General features: G+C 41.3%; 1 protein-coding gene across 5 annotated transcripts in view; it reads right to left on the reverse strand.

Moving 5' to 3' along the window:
* The window catches only part of LOC138762269 (histone-lysine N-methyltransferase EHMT1-like), a 302471-nt gene extending 279199 nt beyond the window's left edge, over positions 1 to 23272 (reverse strand). Inside the window, exon 1 of one of the 5 annotated variants that reach the window (XM_069935973.1) lies at positions 23170 to 23272. In XM_069935973.1, coding sequence (XP_069792074.1) covers positions 23170 to 23190 — 21 coding nt within the window. In that variant the 5' untranslated portion in view covers positions 23191 to 23272. Of the gene's footprint in view, positions 1 to 22673; positions 22974 to 23024; positions 23046 to 23169 lie in introns of those variants that run through there. The other 4 variants (XM_069935979.1, XM_069935988.1, XM_069936007.1 and 1 more) reach the window with 4 other exon arrangements.
* Positions 23273 to 23523: the final 251 nt, after the last annotated feature.

Raw genomic sequence — 23523 nt, forward strand, 5'->3', positions numbered from 1 at the left:
AAATTTTCAGTATTATATCAACTTCTAAAAACTCTGCAAAAACACATTCATTGTTGAAATTGCTGATACAATAAATTCAAGTAGATATTCAAAAAGTAAAACTATCATTTACTCATATTTTGCTATAATGCAATACAAAAAATTCATATCCACTGCATAAAATTATTCATACAGTACATTTCTCATTATCCAAAATGCTTGGGACTAGACGTGTATCAGTTAACTACATTTCCCAGATATCTGAGAAATGGCTCTAAGCATTCGAGTTTAAGCAGTAGGATACTTGCATCACCCGTCGCCAATCCCAAAACCTCCCCACCTCCTTGCTGAACCTGCCCAAGATCCCCACTCAAATCCTCGACACCTCCCCACTGAATCTGCCTGGGAGACCGAGGTCCCCATTCCAATTCCAGGCACTTCCCCATCACCGTCATCAAACCTGCCTGGGAGCCAGAGTTCCCACTCAGATCCCTGACATCTCCCCACCACTGTCGTCGAACCTTCATGGGAACCCGAGGTCCCTGCTCCAATCCCAGTCCAGTAGCAACAGCATAAAACAGAGAACAAGGGAAGGTTTATCAACCATGAAATAACATTTAATTCTTACGCTGAGTGCATGAGAGCTCCGTTAGATTCAAAATGGCACTAACAGCACATCAGAGTTCCACTTGTGCATAGCAGGTAAAAAAAAATCTCAACTTGATGTCATGTTGCTGCCAAAATTTTTCTCAGGTAACAGAATTTCGGTAAAGTGGTTTTTGGATAATCAGAAATGTACTGTACTACATTAGAATAGCTATTTCATCTGGAAATACCATTGAACTACTATGTTCTTTGACTCTCAAATTTTAGCATTGGAGTCTCATTCTTTCAAATTTCAATCATTGTTGGAAGTTTAAATTAATTTTTCTATTGATCTCTTTGTAGAAGATAGAGTAAAACAACACAGAAGCACAAGAGAGATTGTAGATGACAGAATCTGGAGCACCAAAATCTGTTGGAGGACTTCAGCAGGTCAAGAAGCATCAGTGGCAGAATGAAGGAATCCTGATTAAGGATTCCAGTTCAAATGTCAACCATTTTCTCCCACTTATGCTGCTCAACCTGCTGAGTTCCAGCTCAAGACTTCACCAAACTAAATTAAAATTAAACTAAAACTGTTATTTGCATCTGATACATATCTGTCAAATCCCTGCCTCTTCAGATGTCCATCTATCTAGAAGTCTTTTAAATGCTACTGTCCTACCTTCTTTCACCACTTCTCCTGGAAATCCTTCCAAGGACCGACTACTCTCTTAAAAAAATCTTTCCCTGCACCTCTACTTCAAAGTTTTCTCCTCTCATCTTAAATGTCTGACTTCCAGTATGTAGATTCTGATGGTCCATCTCATCAATGCCTTTCATAATTTTGTAAGCTTCTACCAGGTCACCCCTCAGCCTCTCCAGAAGAAACAACCCAAATTTGTCTAACCTCTCCTTATAGCTCATGCCCTCCAATCCAAGCAACATTAGTTCTGTACCTTGTCCAAAGGCTCCACATTCCAAGTGAAGCCTGACCCAACTTTCATATAGTTGTATCATGACTTCCTTTTATACTCAATGCCCCACTCAATAAAGGCAAGCATGTCATCACCCTTCTTTCCCATGTCTACTTACAAAACCACTTTCATGAACCCATGGACCTAAACCCCACCCATCCCCCAGATCTATATACATCAATGCTTCGAAGAGTCAAGCTATGAACTGTATACATTCCCCTTACACGTGACCTCCTTCCTCATTCGTCTGCAAGAAACCATCTGCCATTTCTCTCCCCTTTTGATTTCTTTGACAGCCCTCCACAAAGTCCACAGCTCCATTAATCTTAGTGTCATCTACAACCCACCCCTATACTTTTTCATTCAAGTCATCCATGTACAGGTACTCCATGACTTGCAACCTATGTGACTTGCATCCATCCGCACATACGACCAAATTTTTTTAACTATAAAATTTATGTGGTTTATGTTGTATTTGACAAACTTTCAGAGATACAGGGCATGGAAGAGCCAAAATGTGCATGCATACTTTGTTAGTCACCATCCTGGGGTCTATCGGTTGAGTATGGCCATCTTGATTCCTGGGCGCATGTGCAAGTCTTCAGTTGGCGCATGTGTGGTGGGTTCGCATATTGGAGTTCAGTTGGCGCATCCACGAGAGTTAAGGGCATAAATTCAAAATCGTCAAGGCACTCAACTCTCGCACATCAACCAAACTCCAATACACAAACCCATCACACATGCATCAACTGAAGACTTGCACATGCACACAGGAAGCCAGATGGCCACACCCAGGTGATGGACCCCGGGGTGCCAACTAAAGAGGTAAATATGGATCAGAATGAAAAAAAGATTTGATTTAAAAGTTTGCTTCAAGACTTTGGTACTCCACACATGCAGACAAAATTCTGACTTGTATCCATTTCAAAATACAACCAATCCTTCAGTCCCAATTACGGTCATAAGTCGGGGAGTATCGGTACATAAACAACAGGGGTCCTATCACTGATTGCAATACATCACTGGTCACAGACTTCCACCACTACCCTGTCTTTACTTGTTTTCTTAATCCCAAAATCTTTCTTTTCCTTTCATATTACTCCAATTAACCTACAACCCCAATATGTTTTTGATATGTAGGAGGAAACCCACGCATTTCACACAGAGAAGGTATAAACTCCTTATAAATAGTGCTGGATTCAAACATGAGTGCCTGGCACTGTAATATCATTGTGCTAAAACTGTCACCCCAAAGATATGCAGTTGATTGCAAAGACAGCCATTTCTTCAGAGCACACTACATGCTCATTCTTAAAACATCTTTCCATGACAAGTTTAAAAATAATCCAGATTGTTCACAAATAGAAAATGGTCCACAATCAAGCCTAAACATTTCCTCCACATTTTACCCACCATCACTAATTCCTTTGTGGCCTTTGTTAACTGATGTACACACTTTTCCAATGCATATTTATCCAGCCTCCCTTATTTTACATCCTATAAATTTGAAATTTTCCAGAACTCTGCTGTTAACCTCCTAACCAAGTGATACTGATTAGCAACGGATTCCTGTGAGGCAACACGTGAATTTTCATATTGGCTCTTACCCATCTCTAATCTTATCAAATTCTACAATCCTCCAAGTAACTATACTCCATTATCCACAGACTTCATGACCATCCCCAAACAACTGTTATCATGGAAATCTTGCCCTATGCTGGTTATCAACTGGAGGAAGCAGAGTGGAGCACATACCTCTGACAGTAAAAAGTGCTGAAATTGAGATGGTGGTGAGCTTTAAGCTTTTGACACAAATATCACCAATAACCTATCCTGTTCCAACCATTTTGAAGCTGTGCCCAAAAATAAAAAATACTAACACCTCTATTTTCTTAGAATCCAGATGATATTTGCATGACCCCAATAATGTGCATCCCCAGTTTTAAGTACAAATTTATGTTTATTGTCCAGTGAAAAAAAAATTGTTTTGTGTGCTATCCAGCAAATCTGTCCACAAGTACATCAGAATAAGATACAATTCATACATCAGAGTGATTGAGAGATCAGTTGGAATGGAGTTGGGCACAACATTACAAGTATGAGGTTTGTTCAGCACTGATAGTAGCAAGAAATAAACTGTCCTTGAATCTAATGGTATGTGATTTCACACTTGTGAAATTTTTTTGCTGACAGATGAAAATAGAGCAAGTGTGGGATGAGTCCTTTAGTGCATTGGCTACTTTTCCAAGGCAAAGAAAGATATTGATGGATTCATTGGAGGAAAAAAAGGTTTGTGTGATGGCCTGAGATGCAACACAAATATCTGCAGTTCCTTGCATTCTTGGGCAGAGTAGGTCCCATACAACAGTGATTTTTCCTGACGAGATACACTCTATGGTGCATCTGTAGAAGTTTTTGTGGGATTCCAGGAAGATGCCCAATTTCTTCAGGCTCCTGATGAAGTAGAGGTGATGTGCCTTCTTGATCATTCTAGTGACCTATTCAAGACAGGTTGCTGGAGAAATCTACTCCCAAGAACTCAAAGCTATCTACTATCTGCACCTCAACACCTATTCCTGAAGTCTATGACTAGCTCCTCAATTTTGCAGACATTCAAGGAGAAGTGTCCTGATAGCAAGCCGCTGCATTCCATCTCGTTGCTGTTTGAGACCCAAGAACGGTGGTGTCATCTGTGAATTTTTAGATGGATCTAGAGCAATGCTATGCTGTCATGGGTGCACATAGTAAAGGATATGCAGCTTTGCAAGATTGATTGTGGAGGTGGTGCTAATTTTCAACGAGCCAGTTGGAGTTTTGGGGTGGGGGGGGGGGGGGGGAAAAGGAAGAGAGATGCCAAGACCAAAGTTCCAGAGTTTGGGACAATAGTGTGGAAGGTATACCTGTTGTTGATGAATAACACTCTTGCACAAGTATCCAGTTGTCCCGATGTTCTGGGGCTGACCTATTGCACCATAGAAAGTATCTCAGCTTGGTATGTGAAGTACTCTGCCTAAGACTGCAAGAAAGTGCAGAGTTGTGAACATTGCTCAAGCAATTATGCAAACCTGCCTCCACTATACAATAAAAGTGTAAAGTGTAGTTTCACATGAGAGACAGGTGCAAAGCGGAATGTTTAAAAGAGTACAGTTAAACAGTACAAAGTATCATATGAATGGGAAGTTCATTCAATGGAAGTAATATATTCCCTTCAATGTGCAGTTTTTTTTTTAAACCCAAAAAAACTCTACCCTGTACCTTTCTCTTTTGTGAAACTATATTTACACTTTTATTTTATTGTGACATTATATTTTTATTCTTGCAGTATCCACTGGAATATATAGAGAATGACTTGTCTGAATTGCAGGCAAAATAAAGCTCTTCATTGTATCTCAGTACACCTGATGTACTGAAAATGAACAAATGAATTCAATTCCTTTACTAAATCTCTTCATTTAATTTCCTGGTTGCAATACACAAAAGTGCTGGAAAAACTCAAAGTAAACATTTCAGCCCTGATCCCATCATAAGATATCTGGAAAAAAACAGGTAAATGCCTGAATAAAAAGGGTGAAGGGAGGAGAAAGAGGCAGAAAGGGAAAGGGGGAGGAGCACAGGCTAACAAGCAAGAGGTATTAGCTGGATACATGAGGGGAGAAGAAGTTGAGAAGTGATGGGAGATTAAGGATAGCTTGCTGATTAGAAGGGAGGGGGTGAGTATAGGGAGGAGGTGAGTAGGGAGGAGAAGACATTTCCTGGTTGGCTGCCCTACTAACTCAGTTTGCGATTTGGCATCAAACATCATTTAATTATATTCCAATGAAGTGCCTGAGGATGGCTTAATGCATAGGAACCTGCAAGCTGTGCTGGGGTCACAAAATCCATTTATTTTAGGCCTCTAGAAACTCCAGGTTCTTTTTTTTGAAAACTATTTATAATTTTAGAATACATATAAAAACAAATAAACAAGACAAACTAAAATAAACAAAACCATCCACCACCCCCCCCCCCACCCCTCAAGGGGAACAAAAAAAACATACCAGTTAATTATTTACAAATGCTGTGTAATGTATCAAACTTACAATTAAAAAAAATCCATAAATTCCAAATAAAGTGACCACATCTGAACAAAAAAAATAATTATCATGCAAATTATATGTTATTTTCACCATACAAATACAAGATCTCAACTCCTTATGCCAGCGGGTTATATTTAATTCCACATTATCTTTCCATGTAATTGCAATACATTTCTGCGCTACCGCTAATGCTAAACGAACAAATGCCATCTGAAACATGTCCAACCCCAAACCAGTAACTAAAGATACAGTGTAACCCAACAAAACAAAAATAGATCCAATGGTAATTTAATCTTAAACAATTTTTCCAAAAAAAAAACTAATTTTTTCCCAGAATGGTTGAACCTTAACACAAGACCAAATTGTATGTACAAATGTTCCCAGTATGAAGTTCACACCTAAAACATAAATCTGAACTACTAAAACCATGTCTTTTTAACTTCTCGGGAGCCAAATATAACTGATGTAAAAAATTATAATTGTCTAAACTATTTCTTACATTAATTATGTACCATTATTAAAAAGATTAAAATGAACTTGAATAAGTGGAAAGACCTTCCTTCCTAATAGGTCGAGTGAATTGTATTAAGATGAATATCTTTCCATGTATTCAATATCTTTTTCAATCAATCCCACATCTGCTTCCAAAGGTATTTTTCAGGAATTGAATACTGTGGTGAGGACGTTTTTGTGGAAAAGTACATTAGCTAGGGTAGCATTGCAGAAATTGACTTGGAAACATGCTTTGGGTGAACTTCAACTACCTCATTTTCAGAAACTCCATGTTCTTGTGAAAGAAACATAATTAGTCTTTGTGCCAGCATTATGCAAAGAACTAGCATCATCATTTGTTCATCACTTGGTACAAAACCAAGATCATGTTATAAAGTGCTCTGAAACATCTACAAATAAAACACTACAGCTTCTATTTAATGAATCAATGCCAATAGTTAGAAAATAATTACAAACTTAAGTACTCACCACCATGTGGAAAATGAGAATTCATGGGACTTGTACAATTACATATCCCCATTTATTCAATAAATTCAGTAGTTATGACAAACCAGAATCTCTATGTTGAATTGAAAGATTAGTAGACTATGGAGGCAGAACCTGGAACACATTTCGTGAGCATCTTCTCTATGCCCACTGAAATAACAGGTACCTCCCATTTTAATTCCACACACCATTCCCAAAATGACATATCTATCTATCTATGGCTCCATGTACTGCCAAACTGAAGCTAATGGCAAACTGGAGGAACAGTTGTGTTCACGAGTAGGTTCAAAGAGAAACATGGCTGCACACAGGTTATGATCAAACAGTGATCTTTATTTACACAAAGGTAAATTCACAAAAAGGGCATATACTGGCAGACTAACAAACGCAGCACACAGTATAACAGAAACGAGAGTAACTTCTTCCGCACCCACCACCAACAGGCACAGTATACCAAGAAACGAGGGTCTAACTTCTTCAGCACCCAGCAGCCAGAGACACAAAATACTGCGTAACTAATGAGTACATATAAATGAACGTGATCTCCAGTGTTACCGCTGCTCGTAATCTGGGACAAGCCCATTGCATTCAACCTTCCAGAGCTGCCCATGGGCATGCAGCCTGGACTGCTGTGTTGGTCTCTATTCAACAGCAGTAGTGAACCAGAGCACCGGACCGAGGCCCGGACCGAGGCCCGGACCGAGGCCCGGACCGAGGCCCGGACCGAGGCCCGGACCGAGGCCCGGACCGAGGCCCGGACCGAGGCCCGGACCGAGGCCCGGACCGAGGCCCGGACCGAGGCCCGGACCGAGGCCCGGACCGAGGCCCGGACCGAGGCCCGGACCGAGGCCCGGACCGAGGCCCGGACCGAGGCCCGGACCGAGGCCCGGACCGAGGCCCGGACCGAGGCCCGGACCGAGGCCCGGACCGAGGCCCGGACCGAGGCCCGGACCGAGGCCCGGACCGAGGCCCGGACCGAGGCCCGGACCGAGGCCCGGACCGAGGCCCGGACCGAGGCCCGGACCGAGGCCCGGACCGAGGCCCGGACCGAGGCCCGGACCGAGGCCCGGACCGAGGCCCGGACCGAGGCCCGGACCGAGGCCCGGACCGAGGCCCGGACCGAGGCCCGGACCGAGGCCCGGACCGAGGCCCGGACCGAGGCCCGGACCGAGGCCCGGACCGAGGCCCGGACCGAGGCCCGGACCGAGGCCCGGACCGAGGCCCGGACCGAGGCCCGGACCGAGGCCCGGACCGAGGCCCGGACCGAGGCCCGGACCGAGGCCCGGACCGAGGCCCGGACCGAGGCCCGGACCGAGGCCCGGACCGAGGCCCGGACCGAGACTACGTGTGCTTGGCTTTTTCCAATGCAAGACCCTTCCACGAGAAATCATGCATCAGCCTTACCTGTGGGGATATCTAACCATTGATTGTCATCTGGAGGACCAATCACATGTCAGCTGCCAGGGCCAATCACGCATCAGCCTCAGAAGTAGGCATATCTAACCCCTGATTGGCAGGTGAGATGACTCAACTAGGCTCCAGGCAGAGGTCACATGACCCTCCACAATTCACACACCAACCAAATTCCAGACAAAGAAGCCACTGGACCCTCCACAATCCACACTACAGGGCACACACCCAATATTCCATCTGGGCTCCAACCTGACATTATTAACATCCACTTCTCCAGTTTCCATTAAACCCCCGCCACCCCACCAGTCTCTCTGCTTACCCTATCTTTTCTCCTTTCCTCCAGCTCCCCACCCCTTCCATTCAGCAAGATATTCCCCCCCCCCTCCCTATGACATCTTTTTTTTCTCTTCTACCCTTCCACCAATATCAACCTATGGTCTCCTATCGGTCAGCCTATAAAACCAAGTTTATTGTCATTTGATTCTGCAGTACAACCTGACAAAAGAGCATTCTCTGGTCCTTGGTGGAACATATGCAGATATACAACCAGACATAATACACATAGACATAATACATATGCAGGACAAATATTTTATCTATTAAAAAAAATTGTTTTATGAATATGAGAGTGTCAGATGGTTAGTGTGAGCAGGTCCTTTGATTGATCAACATTCTCACTGCCCCTGGGAAGAAGCTGTTGCTCAGCCTGGTGGTGCTGCCTCTGATACTCCTGTGTCTCTTCCCCAACAGGAGCAGCTAAAAGATGCTGTGTGCGGGGTGGAAGGGTCCCTCAATGATTTTGAGTCCCATCTCCTTTATTCAAGTGCCTGCCTACTTTTTCCCAATCAGATCTTGCAGAAACGTTGGCTACCCTTTTCCTGTTATAGATGCTGCATGACCAGAGTTTCTCTAGCACTTTTATGTATTGCATGTATTCTGAGTTCTAAACTGGTGAAGCACACAAATCCCAAGATTTCCTATAATGGAGGCATATTATAGGTTCAAGTACACTTGACCAGATTGGCTGAATTGTTGTAAATAAGCATCACTGAAAATTAACACCCCCAGCATGTACCTGTACTGCAAGAAGCACATCCATTTCAATCCAATAGTTATCTTTCAATATTTTTAAGACTGGCATAATATTCTTTTTTTTCTAACCAGTTCAGTCAAATGTGAGAAAAGTCTAGTACAGGTGCCAAAATAGTCAGGACCAAACACCTGCAATTGTTCAGAACCTTCTGGATTTCTGAATCATTTTGATTTTGATCCCTTTAAGCAAATGACTCGCTAATCCAACCCTCCCAGCCGTCCATCTTCCCCCCCCCCCCCACCCCCCGCCTGCCCCCGGGTGCTGGCTGGGCTGAGCGATGGTTCAATGTGCATTGTATAGAAGGCTCTCTACCAGTGTGTTAGCCAGGTGGATGTCCAAGGCGACGGGGTAGCCCAGGAGCTCAGCCAAAAAGGCAGCCAGCGTCAGCTCCTTGGATCCAGCAGCCAAGCGGGGCAGAAGACTGGACAAGAGCTGCAGGAGGACCGTGTCATTGGCACTCAGGCACACCCCGGCAGTGCAGCACCGTCAATTGCACCTTCCCCCCACCAAATCTAAATCCCGATGCGACAGCAGGGGTGCAGTGCTGCCAAGCCCCCAGTTTATGAAGCACCACACCAGATTGCAGTGACGGCTCAATGCGAGCACAATGGCCATCTTCCTTACCCATAACCCCCCATACAGCTGGAACTGCTCTGCCAGCACCAGAGTGGTTCCAGCTGCATGGGGAATTATGGGTAAGGAAGACAGCCATTGCTCCCACATTGAGCCAGCAACCACCTGCTTTTCTCCCACTGGGTGCTAGGGGCCTTTCCACCAAAGGGAAGAGAGGGTGCCCCGAGGGCGACAAGGACTTGGGTGGGGGATCTCCCGCTAAAACTGAGAATTTATTACAGGAAATTAATGTTACTTATGTGTAATGTCATCTACTGAAAAATATGCTGGTTTTTGGAGGTTGCTGGTATTTAGAACCCAGGATAAAAAGTTAGGCACCTGTATAATGTGACTCAAGAATGCTACACATACTACTTTAAAACTTGTCTGTGCAATTTTTTTCTCTACTCATCCTTTCTTTCAAGTGTGAAACTCCTGCACAATTTGCTTTGTTGAATTCTTCATACATGTTGATTTTTTTAAAACTAAGTCAAAGTTATCTAGTGTGGAAACTGCCCCTTGGCCCAAATTATTCACTTTGACCAAAGTGTCCTACCAATAGTCCCACCTTGCCCGTGTTTGGCCCATATCCCTCTGAACCCACCCAATCCATGGTTCCATCCAAATGTTTCTTGAAGATTGAAATTGTATCTGCCTCCCCCATCTCTTCCAGCAGCTTGTTCCACACATCCACCACCCTCTGTTCAAAGAAATGCAAGGGGAAATTTTCTGTTCCCAAAGTGTGGTGTGTATGTGGAAAAAGCGACTACAAGAAATGGTTGAAATAGGTACCATTACATAGTTAAAAGACAACGACAAAGATTTTAAGAGTATGGACATGTGGGAGGGAGTACCTTAGACTGAAGGGCCTGTTTCTCACTCTACAGCTCCACTATCGGCACAGAGTAGATACAGAGCATAACATCTGCAAAAGACACTAGTTTCTCACCAAGATTCAAGAACATTTCTCAAATCCATAACAACCAACACCAACGACCAGGTCTTAAAGCACATCAGTTTGTGGTTCTCTTCAAGTCGTACATCATGCCAATGTGGAAATAAATTACTGTTACTGGATTAAAATTTCTAGAACTCAGCAGTGGAACATGTCACTCCACCAATTTCCTGTCCCCTCGCATCCCACCCCTCCCACCCAAGGATAGGAAGGGAAAGGCAACAAATACCCAAATACCCAAAAGATTATTTTTTAAAAATTCCTGCTCTCCGGGTCTTTGTCAAAAAAAAATTATCCCTTTGAGATTAAGATTCTTTGATGGCAACTGATCTGTGACTGCAATGCTTTTATAAACTCAACTGAGCAGCCAATCAGGCAAAAGATTACAAATGATTAAGTGAAATCCATTTAACTTTACTTTAATGAAATAAGTTTAAAAATCTTTTACAAAAATTGAAATGCAGAATTTGGAGCATGCAGAAAACAGTAAAACCAATTAACCTCAAAACTTTCAACTAAATACATCTTCAAATGCAATTCTAAGGGAATAACAATTCACTTATCAAATTAGGTTCAAGGCCAAGACTTTGTTCAGATGTAATTAAGAAAACATCACATTCATAGACCTATACATTTTCAGTGATTTTAGTGTGACTGGAACCGAGCAAGTTGAGGCTCACATTAAAATTGGGGGCCTTCTCCAAAAATGGTCAACATTGGTCCCCCCAGGGGTCGATGGGACCATCGGGGGGGGGGGGGTGGAAAAGAAAAGGAGAAAAATTTCAATTTAAAATAGCACCTCCACACCACCACCCACCTGTCTGCACAGGGGTGGGTTTTTTTTTGGGGGGAGGGGGGAGGTAGGGAGGCTGACCTGCCATGAACTGTCACATTTCTCCCTCATCATGCACATGCCAGCCAACCACACATGGCCTGCTGACCCAGGGATACTGATTTACCAGGCAAGTGCCCTTTCTGCCCCTTAATTTGTCCTCCATTTGGTGATATAGAGCCTACACCCCCAAATGGAGGACAAATTCATGACTGGTTCAAGGTGGTGCCAGATGGAGTACAGGGGATTCAAATGCCAGACCGTCTGGTCTAAACCCAGATGTCTGGCCACCCTATTCACCACCCCCCCCCACCCCATCCAGCACCAGGATTCCATGGTTTGGGACCTCATAGTCCCTGAAAGGATTGACAGTCTAAAAAGTTTGGGGACAAATGTATTAAAGTATTAATTCTGTGAAGACTGCAACACAAGCTATGAGATCCAAGAGGTTACACACATTTAACTCTCAAAAGTTGATACTAGCTTTATAATGTTGGAAAAAGTATTAATTCCCTCTTACATGTTCCACCGTTCACTAATATCATGGCTTATCTTTGATAGTGTCACAATCCCCATCAACTTAATTTCTCAATATTTAAAATAGATTCAGTAACTGTTATCACAGGTTCTAAGGATCCCAGGTTGAGGAAACATTCTTCTTCTTTGGCTTGGCTTCGCGGACGAAGATTTATGGAGGGGGTAAAAAGTCCACGTCAGCTGCAGGCTCGTTTGTGGCTGACCAGTCCGATGCGGGACAGGCAGACACGATTGCAGCGGTTGCAAGGGAAAATTTGTTGGTTGGGGTTGGGTGTTGGGTTTTCCTCCTTTGCCTTTTGTCAGTGAGGTGGGCTCTGCGGTCTTCTTCAAAGGAGGCTGCTGCCCGCCAAACTGTGAGGCGCCAAGATGCACGGTTTGAGGCGTTATCAGCCCACTGGCGGTGGTCAATGTGGCAGGCACCAAGAGATTTCTTTAGGCAGTCCTTGTACCTTTTCTTTGGTGCACCTCTGTCACGGTGGCCAGTGGAGAGCTCGCCATATAACACGATCTTGGGATGGCGATGGTCCTCCATTCTGGAGACGTGACCCATCCAGCGCAGCTGGATCTTCAGCAGCGTGCACTCGATGCTGTCGACCTCTGCCATCTCGAGTACCTCGACGTTAGGGGTGTGAGCGCTCCAATGGATGTTGAGGATGGAGCGGAGACAACGCTGGTGGAAGCGTTCTAGGAGCCGTAGGTGGTGCCGGTAGAGGACCCATGATTCGGAGCCGAACAGGAGTGTGGGTATGACAACGGCTCTGTATACGCTTATCTTTGTGAGGTTTTTCAGTTGGTTGTTTTTCCAGACTCTTTTGTGTAGTCTTCCAAAGGCGCTATTTGCCTTGGCGAGTCTGTTGTCAATCTCATTGTCGATCCTTGCATCTGATGAAATGGTGCAGCCGAGATAGGTAAACTGGTTGACCGTTTTGAGTTTTGTGTGCCCGATGGAGATGTGGGGGGGCTGGTAGTCATGGTGGGGAGCTGGCTGATGGAGGACCTCAGTTTTCTTCAGGCTGACTTCCAGGCCAAACATTTTGGCAGTTTCCGCAAAGCAGGACGTCAAGCGCTGAAGAGCTGGCTCTGAATGGGCAACTAAAGCGGCATCATCTGCAAAGAGTAGTTCACGGACAAGTTTCTCTTGTGTCTTGGTGTGAGCTTGCAGGCGCCTCAGATTGAAGAGACTGCCATCCGTGCTATGCAAAGCCCCTATGGAATATTTTACATTCAATGATGATTACCTATGTGAACTCAAGATAATCCAGTCTGCTTAATCTTTTCACATATAAAAAAACCTGACATCTCAGCAAATTTATTTGCTAAACCTTTATTACAGTCCTTCACAAATGTATTCTTCCTTAGTTAGAGTGACCAGCTCCAACACACAATATTCCAGATATGATGTCACCAGGGCCTACATAGTTGAAGTCAACACATGCCTTAGTCAGAAGTGGATATGGCAGAGAGCATTGTTTTTAGGGTGTAAATCTGTCCTGGTCTAAATATGATGATGATACAGCAAAGATGGCACACCAACACTTAAACTTTCTTAGAAAGATGGCATATGCCCAATGACTTTCACCATTTTTTATTGATTCACCATGGAAAATATCCTGCCTGAATGCAACACAACTTGGTACTGGAACTGCTCTTCCAAAGTCCATAAGAAATTACAGAGAGCTATGTATGCAGCTCAGGCCAACCTCCACTCCATTTACTGAAGTTACACTTCTCACTGCCCTAGGAAAACCATTGATATTAAGACTATTCCACCCCCTCCCCCAGTCTGAAATCATGGACCTCCAGATTCAAAGGCAGTTTCTTCCCTTCTATTATCGGATATTGAGCAGACATGATGTCCCATGCACTGTTTTATTTGTATTGCAATTAACTTTTTATTTGTAATACTGTACTCTGTACTACCTGCTGTGGTCAAGGATAGGTTGAATTGCTTGGAGTTTTTTTTTTAATTGTATTGGTAAAGGACCTGTGCAACTTCCCCATAATGTTGTTCATTTTTATGTCTACACCTTTGGGGAAACTGAAGACTGTTTAAATAAAATAACATTTCCATTTATTCTGCCCTGTCTTCACTTTAAAAACCAGAAGATCTTATCAAATTGCTGTTGTGGAAGGTGCTACTTTCACAATGGCTGCTGTATTTCCTGAATTACAAAGTACTTCATTGGCTGTAAAGCACATTAGAACAATCAGAGGTAAATACTGGAGAATCTTTGCAGATCAAACAGTGTCCTTTATATAGCAAATGTAAAAATACATCACCAACTTTGAGCTTAAGCATTTTATCAAAGGTATCGAAAAAAGTCAGCAAGTGTCTGAATAAAAGACTTTCCTCCCTCCCTCCCCCAACCATAATCTGCCCTTGACTGCATGTACTTCCTCTAGGTGCTCTGGGTTCCCCCTCCCTCCAAAAACTTACAAGGTTTAGGTTAACTAATGTACCATAAATGTGCGCCTAAAACGCACATGTTATATTTGTATTTTACAATACAAGTTAACCCCCCCCCCCACACACAATATGCAGGGGGAGGGGGGTACGCATATTTTTATACATTGAAAGAACAATAGTGGACTTGGGAAAATCGAACCAGCAAATTATAGCGAGTGTGGGAATATTATAGTGGGTATGAAAGAATTGACACAATTTATAACAGCCATGGGGAAGATGGAATTTATAGTGAGCGAGGGAAATTTTGATCTTGGGAATATCTCTTTGTACTGAATGACTTGATATTCCGTACAACAGGACATTCTGGCTAGGGCATTGCACTTTATCAAAAGTAATTGCCCAGACACATCCCTAAGGGAGGAGATTAACATATCAAGTGCATCTGATTTGAGAAAACATTAGAATTAAAATCCTGTTCAACTCTGAAGCCCGTCTTCGATCAACTTAATTGATTCCTCTCCAAAGCTTGTTAACGTGTTGCAGCAGGATATCATCTGTATAATGGGCGATTGACACCTCTGGGGGAAGTTGATGGGGAGTTAATTGTGGGAGATTAACTACCGCAGATCCTGGTTTGTGCTTTGTCTCGTGTCCCATTTAAATGCAAATTGCTATTCCCACTCAGAATTTAGAATACGACACACTTTATATGCTTGTGCGCGTTATCCGCATGTGTGCTTTGTATGTGTGAAAATACAGTATTTGAGTGGCATGACCTGGTGAGCCTTAAGGGGTCTCAATTAAAAATATATATAAATAAATATTTGCCCTTATTTTAGGGGCAAAATATTTCTCACTTGGGGTCATGAGGAAAGTTCAGCTAAAACAATTTTTAAAATTAAAATGAGGAGATTTAGGAGGAATTTGACATGCAACCTTTTCACTCAGAGGGACATCCATATCTGGAATGAACTGCCAGACTTCAGAAGCAGGTATATTCTATTCCTTGTCAGTTCTTCACAATATACTGTTTAAACAAAAAGCATTCATCTTATATGCTCCACACATTTATCCTTCACACTATTACAACTATTTAGTTTTCCCAGTTAAAATCTTAAGTCCTCATTATTGCCAGATTGATCCTGTTATACTGACTTCCTAATTTATACCATTCAGTAGTTCTTTAGAAGACAAATGGGGTGGAACAGGCAATATATAGCTCCCGATACTTTCCGCTCTTTATTGTTTGACTTCCACCCAAACTAATTTGACTTTTCCTAAATTAAGATTGTCCCACTCAATTATATTCACCCCACTTTTTTTTAAATATATAAATTGAGTTACTCCAATATTTTGAAAGTCATGTACCCAAAAATGTTTCCTATTCAACCAGTCACTAAATAATGATTGTAGACATTTTTTTTTTTAAAATTTGTGCCACAATTCAACCTTGTCACAAACATTGAGAGCATTCAGATAATGCTGCAGTTTCTCTTCCCCCCCCCCCACCCCCGAACTCAATCCAAGTTGACACGTTTGCATATACCACCATGACAATACTGGCTAAATTCTCCCTCTCCAGAATCTTAAATCAATATTTAAGTGTAAAAGCAATTCTGTAGTATTATAATCTACACCAACATCCAGAAAATAAATTGCAATTGGAAGTTCTTAAGTAGGGCATTGTTCTTCTGAGTATACAGCACCATTGTAACTCCCCTATAGGTTCAGATTGGTATTTACAAGCAAGCTTGTTGGAGATCAATTACCGATAACTACCGAGCTACCTTCATTTTGCAGCCCGAGCATCTGCAAGCATGAGCACTATTCTTGTTGCATCCAAAAGCACAAATTAATTAACTGCAGCTCACTTATCACACAAATATGGAAATTGAAGCATGGTGAAAATTGTAAAGCCACACAAAACCAAAGACAGCAAGACATCACAACATTAAATCAGTCTACTTCAGATGCAGTTCTAAAATTGGAAAATAGGCACTGAGTGTCAAACGTAAAAACAATTCCTCAAGAATGAATTGTTGTACCATAGAAACAATTATAAACAACACGATTCATATTTGATCTTTTAAAAAAGGTGGCATTTGTCCCACAAACAAAATATAGCAATGAAGCATTCATGAAATTAAGCAGACCAAAATCTGAACCAGTGGTTCTCAACCTTTTTATTTCCACTCACATACCACTAAGTATTCCGTATGCCATCGGTGCTCTGTGATTCATAAGGGATTGCTTAAGGTGGTATGTGAGTGGGAAGGGAAGGTTGAGAATCACTGCACTAGACCCAATTGTTACTGAAATATTTTGCTTGAGAAAAATTGTCATTCCTTTGGAGTTATGAAACCATGCACTTAACGAGTCAATTAGGTACAATTAAAATAGTGGTTCTCAAACTTTTTCTTTCCACCCACATTCCATCTCAAGCAATCTCTTACTAATCACAGCACCTATGGCATGAGGAATACTTAAAGTGGTATGTGAGTGGAAAGAAAAATGTTGAGAACCACTGACCTGAATTTAAATGTTTTAACTATTCTCACTGAAAAAATATTCCACTTAAAAAATATAGCAAAAAAGTGAAAACAGCAAAACGTTGCTCATTGATCAACTAGAGGGGTTGGATCAACGGCTGCTTTGCAAAGATCAGCTCCAACACAATCTATGGTGATGACACCATAGTTGTTGGCCAAATAACTGGAAATGATAAAGGATGGAGATCGAGAATCTGGTTGGGTGATGCTAGCACAATTTTGCTCTTAATGTCAAAAAGACAAAAGAGATTATTGTTGATTTTAGGAAGGAAGGTTGAGGGATCACACACCTTTCCACATTGATGGGACAGAGGTGGAAAAGATTAGAACTTTCAAATTCCTGGATGTCCATATGTCAGAAAACCTCTCCTGCAGCCAGCACAGAGGTTACTGTGAAGAGGGCACATCAACACTTCAACTTTCTAAATTTGAGAGGATTTGGTGTGTCACTGACTATTCTATCAGACCTCTCCAGGTGTACTGTGGATACTAGTTTTGGAATTTGACTGCCAAGAAACACAGAAGGTTGCAAACATAGCCATGTCCATCAGACTGAAGACATCTGTGAAGGCACTCTCTCAAGAAGGCAGCCATCATCATAAAGGACTCCCATCATCCTGGCACAACCTCTTCTCACTGCTTCCTTCAAGTAGAAGATATAGAAATCTGAAGATAACGGCTCTTAGTTCAAGAACGGTTTCTTTCCAATCGAAATCAGGCTCATGAACCTCCCCTTGTTGTGCTAATCATGGACTGCTCCGACACCACAAAAATGTCTACACTGTTGTTTGTAATGCCACTTCTTAATCTTGCACTGTGAATATTTACTATTAATCTTTTGTATTATCTCTTTTTAATGTATACAATTGTTTTTTTTTCTTTGTTAATTACCTGTTCAGCAGCACCAAGCATTTTGGTGCATATTATTTATGACAATAAAATCATTATTAAAATACCAAAAACATTTTATTTTACTGTATGGAATATGTTAAACTGAAATAACAGCTGTTAACAACAGTTCCTTATTCATATATTCCTGTACAGATAGTTTGAATTTAAACATACCCGTCATTTAAAATACTAGAAATGCCAGGGAGGGTATTCAAGAATGCTTTGGGAGTACATTACATGGCTCAAAGCTCACTATTTTCTCAATGAAGATTTTTATGGTCATCCAGTTACATGGTTTTTCTCCAAATGCTACATATTCCTCCCAAGTTTCCAAAGACATGCTGAAAGATTACATCTGTCCTTTAAAATTACACCTTGTGGTGGCAAATATTAAAAGTATGATAATGGAATTGATGGGGGAAATGGGACTGATGGGATGATGCTGCTTGGAACTAGCAAGGACACCGTCTTTGTTTATTATTGCTTAGTGATAAAAAAACATTTAGAAACCCATTTTATAAATTATGGAGTTATCATTCTCATTTCAAGCGTACACATGGAGACATCAATGCTATTATGCTAATAAAGTAAATCCAAACTTCAATCCAAAACTTCTACAATGTATTTCACGAAAATCATCCCAACTCCAACATAATTTGATCACCTGTTAACAGTATTAAACACCAAAATGTTTTAATTCAAAATACTTATTTGTTTAATGAAATGAGAAAATAAGCTCATCATTAAATGTCAACTTTATTGAAAAAATATGGCAATTGAGAGTAATGAACCAATACTGCTCAATCCAAATGACAGCACAAGGATAGATTTAAAGAACAAACTGGAGCCTTAGTCAAGCAAGCTACAATTCTGATAATTTAGTCTCTGCAAATTTGCTAATTTATAAATATTTTTTAAAATACTGTCCTTTAGTTGAATGCTACTTTTCAATATAGTATTCATGTTCCATTTGCCATCCAACTTAAAAGTGTTCATTGTTTAAAATAGCTAATGTAATTGTATAATACAGCAAATTATTCTATTTTTGGATAAAAGTTTAATGTTTTTTTGCCATCAAAAATGGCTCCAGTCTTTGACTATAACACAATGAAACAGTTTACATATATTTTAAAAATTGCTTTATCAAGCTACTGGCCAAAGTGTCATTTTGGAACCCATCCTTCATCCATTTTAGCAAACTGTATAATGCATGTTTTCAGTTGTGCTTCAGTATCATTTTAGAACTTTTAGGCAATGAGCTTCAGCAAAGATGAATAAATGAACTTCATCTTAAATTTACAAGACCTTGGAAGAAAATTTATTTCACCAATTTTCTTCCTTAGCCACAATCAGCTCAACAATCAAACACTGATAAGTTGCAAGAGACAATTATTTAAAAAATGTATAAATTTTCAAATTCTCAATAATTTAACATATTAAAATGGTACAAAAAAAATCCATGGTAAGCCTGAAATAGAATGTTGAATTAATAGTTGCAGACAGTTCCAGCATTGTCCCATTTCACTAATCCATCAAGTCACCAGAGGAAGACACCTAAAACTCACTAGAACATAGTAACTACTGGAGGTAAAGATTTCAGAAAAAAGTTCAAATTACTCAACAAAGGAACATTTTTATATTTGTGGCTTGATCAGCTACACCTCAATACAGTAATATAAGCCAACTCTTCTACACCCCCTATTGGTTCAGTTTCTGCATTCTGAGCATGCTCATTGGATACAAATTCACTGCAGATTCAGCCATTTCATGGTCCAAGCTGCTGGCAGACATGAAGGCCTGCCATTTGGAATCTAATGCACTGCACTACTTTGAATCTTTAAAGAAAACCAATTAATTTTATAATAACAAATTAAAGATTCTAAGCACATAATATTTCAGGTTCTTTAACCATTGAAAATATACTTTGTAATTGAATATATATTTCCACTACACTACTTCACACAAAATTTGAATCCCAATATCGTATTCAGGTCTTCAGTCTTATCAAGATAAACAGTATTAATCCACTGTCAAAACCATCTGGTCTGAGATTGATATTAAATATTCTGCATTAGTGTTTGAATACAGAATAGTAACCGAATACAGTATGAATGGAAGTTGGTCATCAGCAAGAGATCTGGTGCAACAGAACAAGTACAAGCATCATTTAAACAAAACAATCTAAATACAATGAAGAATCTACAGCATGCATTCCTTGCCAATTTTACTTCATCTGTGGAAAAATATTAATCAATGGTCAAGGCAGAGACAAATGGACTTCGCTTTTAGGAAAAAGATGAAAAAGTAAAAGAACCCCCAAGTACACTTTTTTTTAAAAAGTGAAGTAGTTTGAACATTTGCACAAATTCATATTTTATGTCCATTCACCAGGTTTGGAGTTTTTTCCCATTATTGATAAATAGAAAAAATACTTTAAATCACAGTAACCTATTTTTGAGAAGCTCTTATTCTATAGACTAAACCAAGAGTAAAAACAAAATCACTATATTGTGTGAAACAATGGCCACAATTCTTCATTTGTTTGATGTAACTAGTTGAATGTTTAAACTTCAGCTCGATCATTCAATACAATTGAAAATCTGTACATTAGGTACAGGGCAATCTCTAATCCTGCCAACATTTTCCCATCCCTTAATGAAGAGCACAAGCCAGAAACAGTTATGTATTTTTATCTGTGCTTAATAAAGGACTCTGAGACCTACCGAGTTTCTCCAGCATTGTGGTTTTACTTCGACCACAGTGTCCGCAGACATTCATGTTTTACTTCAAACTCTAATCCTTCATCAGCAACTAAACTTTGTCTATTGGATAATGTTACCATCTTGAAAGGCGTGCAGTCCCAACCTTCATCAAGACCTTCGCTCTTAAAAACACAGAAATGCTGGAACTCAGTAGATCTCACATCATTCATAGAAGGTAAAGATTATATAACCTGACTTGAGCCCTTTTTCAAGTGAAAAGCAGACAAGTTCTGAATTAAAAGGCTGGAGAAGGAAGAATGGACAGCAGGAGGTGCAAGACCAACAAAGGTGTTAATTTGATATGGATGGGGGGGAGGGAGAAAGAGGGAGGGAGAGAGGGAAGACATAGGGTCCCTGTAGAAGGCAGAGAAAGAGGAGAAAGGAAGATGCTTGTAGGTAGTGGATATTATTTTGGATGTGGAAGTTGGTGAGGCGATAGATGCGGACAAGAAGAATCTTGATGTTGTTGCGCCTGCAGGGGGTCAGGGTAGGTGTGGGGGTAATGGAAGATATGTGGGTGAGCACCAAGTTGATGATGGTAGAGGGGAAGCCACATTTTTCCTTTTTAAAAACAGGATGACATCTCAGATGATCATGTCCTGGGAGCAGATCCAACTGAGAAATCTTCAATCTTAAACTCCAACTCAAGTAATTCCAAAAATAACTAAATATCACCATGCATACTAGTTGGGCCACTGGTAAAGTTTCCAGATCAATGGAAAGTCAATGTCAATATACTCAAATACTTGAATCTTACCCAAGATAACAGTGACCAAATCAGTAACTACTCTCAGGAAGTGCACAACATTTACCAGAAGTGTAATGCTACATGAACAGAAGCAAAACACTTCTATTTCTTAATACTGAAAAAAAAATTCTCTGGTTAAGAAAGAATGGATGGAGATAAAATACAAACATGTATTAATGCCAAATGTTGTCACTGACGGATCTTAAAATGCTACCAGTTATGACCAGTTTTCACTAGAAAACCCAATTATAGAAAGATATTATTTGTGTTGATTCTATTGTATCCAATTGAAGACCTCAGTTTAAAAAAAAGAGCAAGAATACAATGAGACATTAGCAAGTTTGCCTTGGTAAAATTGTCACCAAGCACATTTTACAGCTACAACTTAAAGAAATTTCTAGTGATTCACTAAGTGAAAAAAAAACATTGATTTATATTTTAAAAATGACTAAGACAGCAAACTTTAACCAAGTCAGGAGTGAGCAGACAAAAGGGAAATAAATTCTATGAGAAAACAGTCACATCTGGCCTTAATGAAATTATTGTTTGGCTACCAACTAAAGTGGAATTTCCTGATCCAGAATCAGAAAACAAGACAATACTCTAAAGGCTCTTAACTTTAGAATAATTATTGACAAAAAAAAAGTGAATTGCTGGAGACATGGACAAAATACAAACTGAAGAATAAGAGGATAGAGATGGATGTCAAATGCCCAGAATCAGATCACACAATTCCTTCCCATGTTCATTCTTGCCACTGATGTCAAATTAGCAGGACATCTAAAGTCTGTGCTGGCGATCTTAGTTTGTACTAAGCAAACAAAAACATCAAGAGCACGACACATTCAACCACTGGCAAAATTCTACTTTGCCATTCACCTGCAACACAAATGATCTGTTTTTTTTTTAACCTGATCAACAACTGAATAGTGCACACAATAATATTTTAAAGCCAATTTAATGTACCACCAGATCATTCCATCCAAACTGAGACACCTGAAAAGAGAGCCAATCTACTCCTGACTGGACAGTCTTAACAAAAAAAGTATTTTCATCAAGATTGGAAGAGGGCTTTTCCAAACTAAAAATATCAATGGTGATAGTGTAAACAAACATACAAAAAGTGCAGAAATGCACAGACTCTGTGAAAGCTCAGCATTTCGGCATGCTTCGTTTGGAAGAGGCTTCTTGTTGACCATTGGGAAGGTGTCCATCCATCCTCCATCTTTCCCACCAGCCACCCCCACAGAGAATATATCACCTTTCTTTTTCAATGCAGACCCGCGCGTTACAGGCAAGACACGCTGTTCTCATTCAGCGTAGGAGTTGGGGGGGGGGGGGTTTCCCCTCTTTTGACAAATGCTTTCTTCTCCCCAGACGCTTCCCAAACAAAAATCTTCTCAAGTGCCTCGGCGTTGGAGTGAGGCTTGCGTCCGTCCGTTCCCCGCCGCCCGGGAACCAGCCTCGCTGCTGCACTCCCTGCCCACAGTCGCCACCGAAGCATAGGTTACACAGGCTGCGGGGCCGCCCGCTCCGACCAGCAGGCCACCCCCCTCAGCCTATTTTTTTTTACGCACACAAAGCGCCAACTTTTAATTAAAAAAAACCCAACCTGCCGGCTGATATTTTCCAGCTGCAGGGCGGCGCTCTAACAACCCGAGGCCTCCGCCCAGGTGAAAATACCCCGCGGCGGCGTTTGGACGTGGGGGCGGGAGTGGGGGAAGGGGCGAGTGCGAGAGGCAAAAGTTGGTCGTTACCTCAGGATCCGGTGAAGCCATGGCTCAGGCTCAGCGCGGGTGACGCAGCGCCGGCCGCGTGACGTCATCAGGATCGAGGCTCCTCTCCCCTCTGGCTCCGCGGGCTGTGTGGCTGCTGCACACCCATGCATTGCCAAGTCGAACAATCCACCTCCCCCACTCCAAATGGCAGCATTCACGTCGATTTTTGAAAGAAGGGCCTCTCCATCAAGCTTTTCATGATGGTGTCAAATCAACAATGCAACCTCCTCGCAGCCACTATTAGTTCATGCTGAAAAAAGGGGGGCTGCAGACAAGAAGAGCACCATTCAAACTACTAAATTCAGATTAACGTTATTAGAAAGGAGAAATATA

This window comes from Narcine bancroftii, chromosome 1 (assembly GCF_036971445.1).
Source record: "Narcine bancroftii isolate sNarBan1 chromosome 1, sNarBan1.hap1, whole genome shotgun sequence".
Taxonomy (NCBI): domain Eukaryota; kingdom Metazoa; phylum Chordata; class Chondrichthyes; order Torpediniformes; family Narcinidae; genus Narcine; species Narcine bancroftii.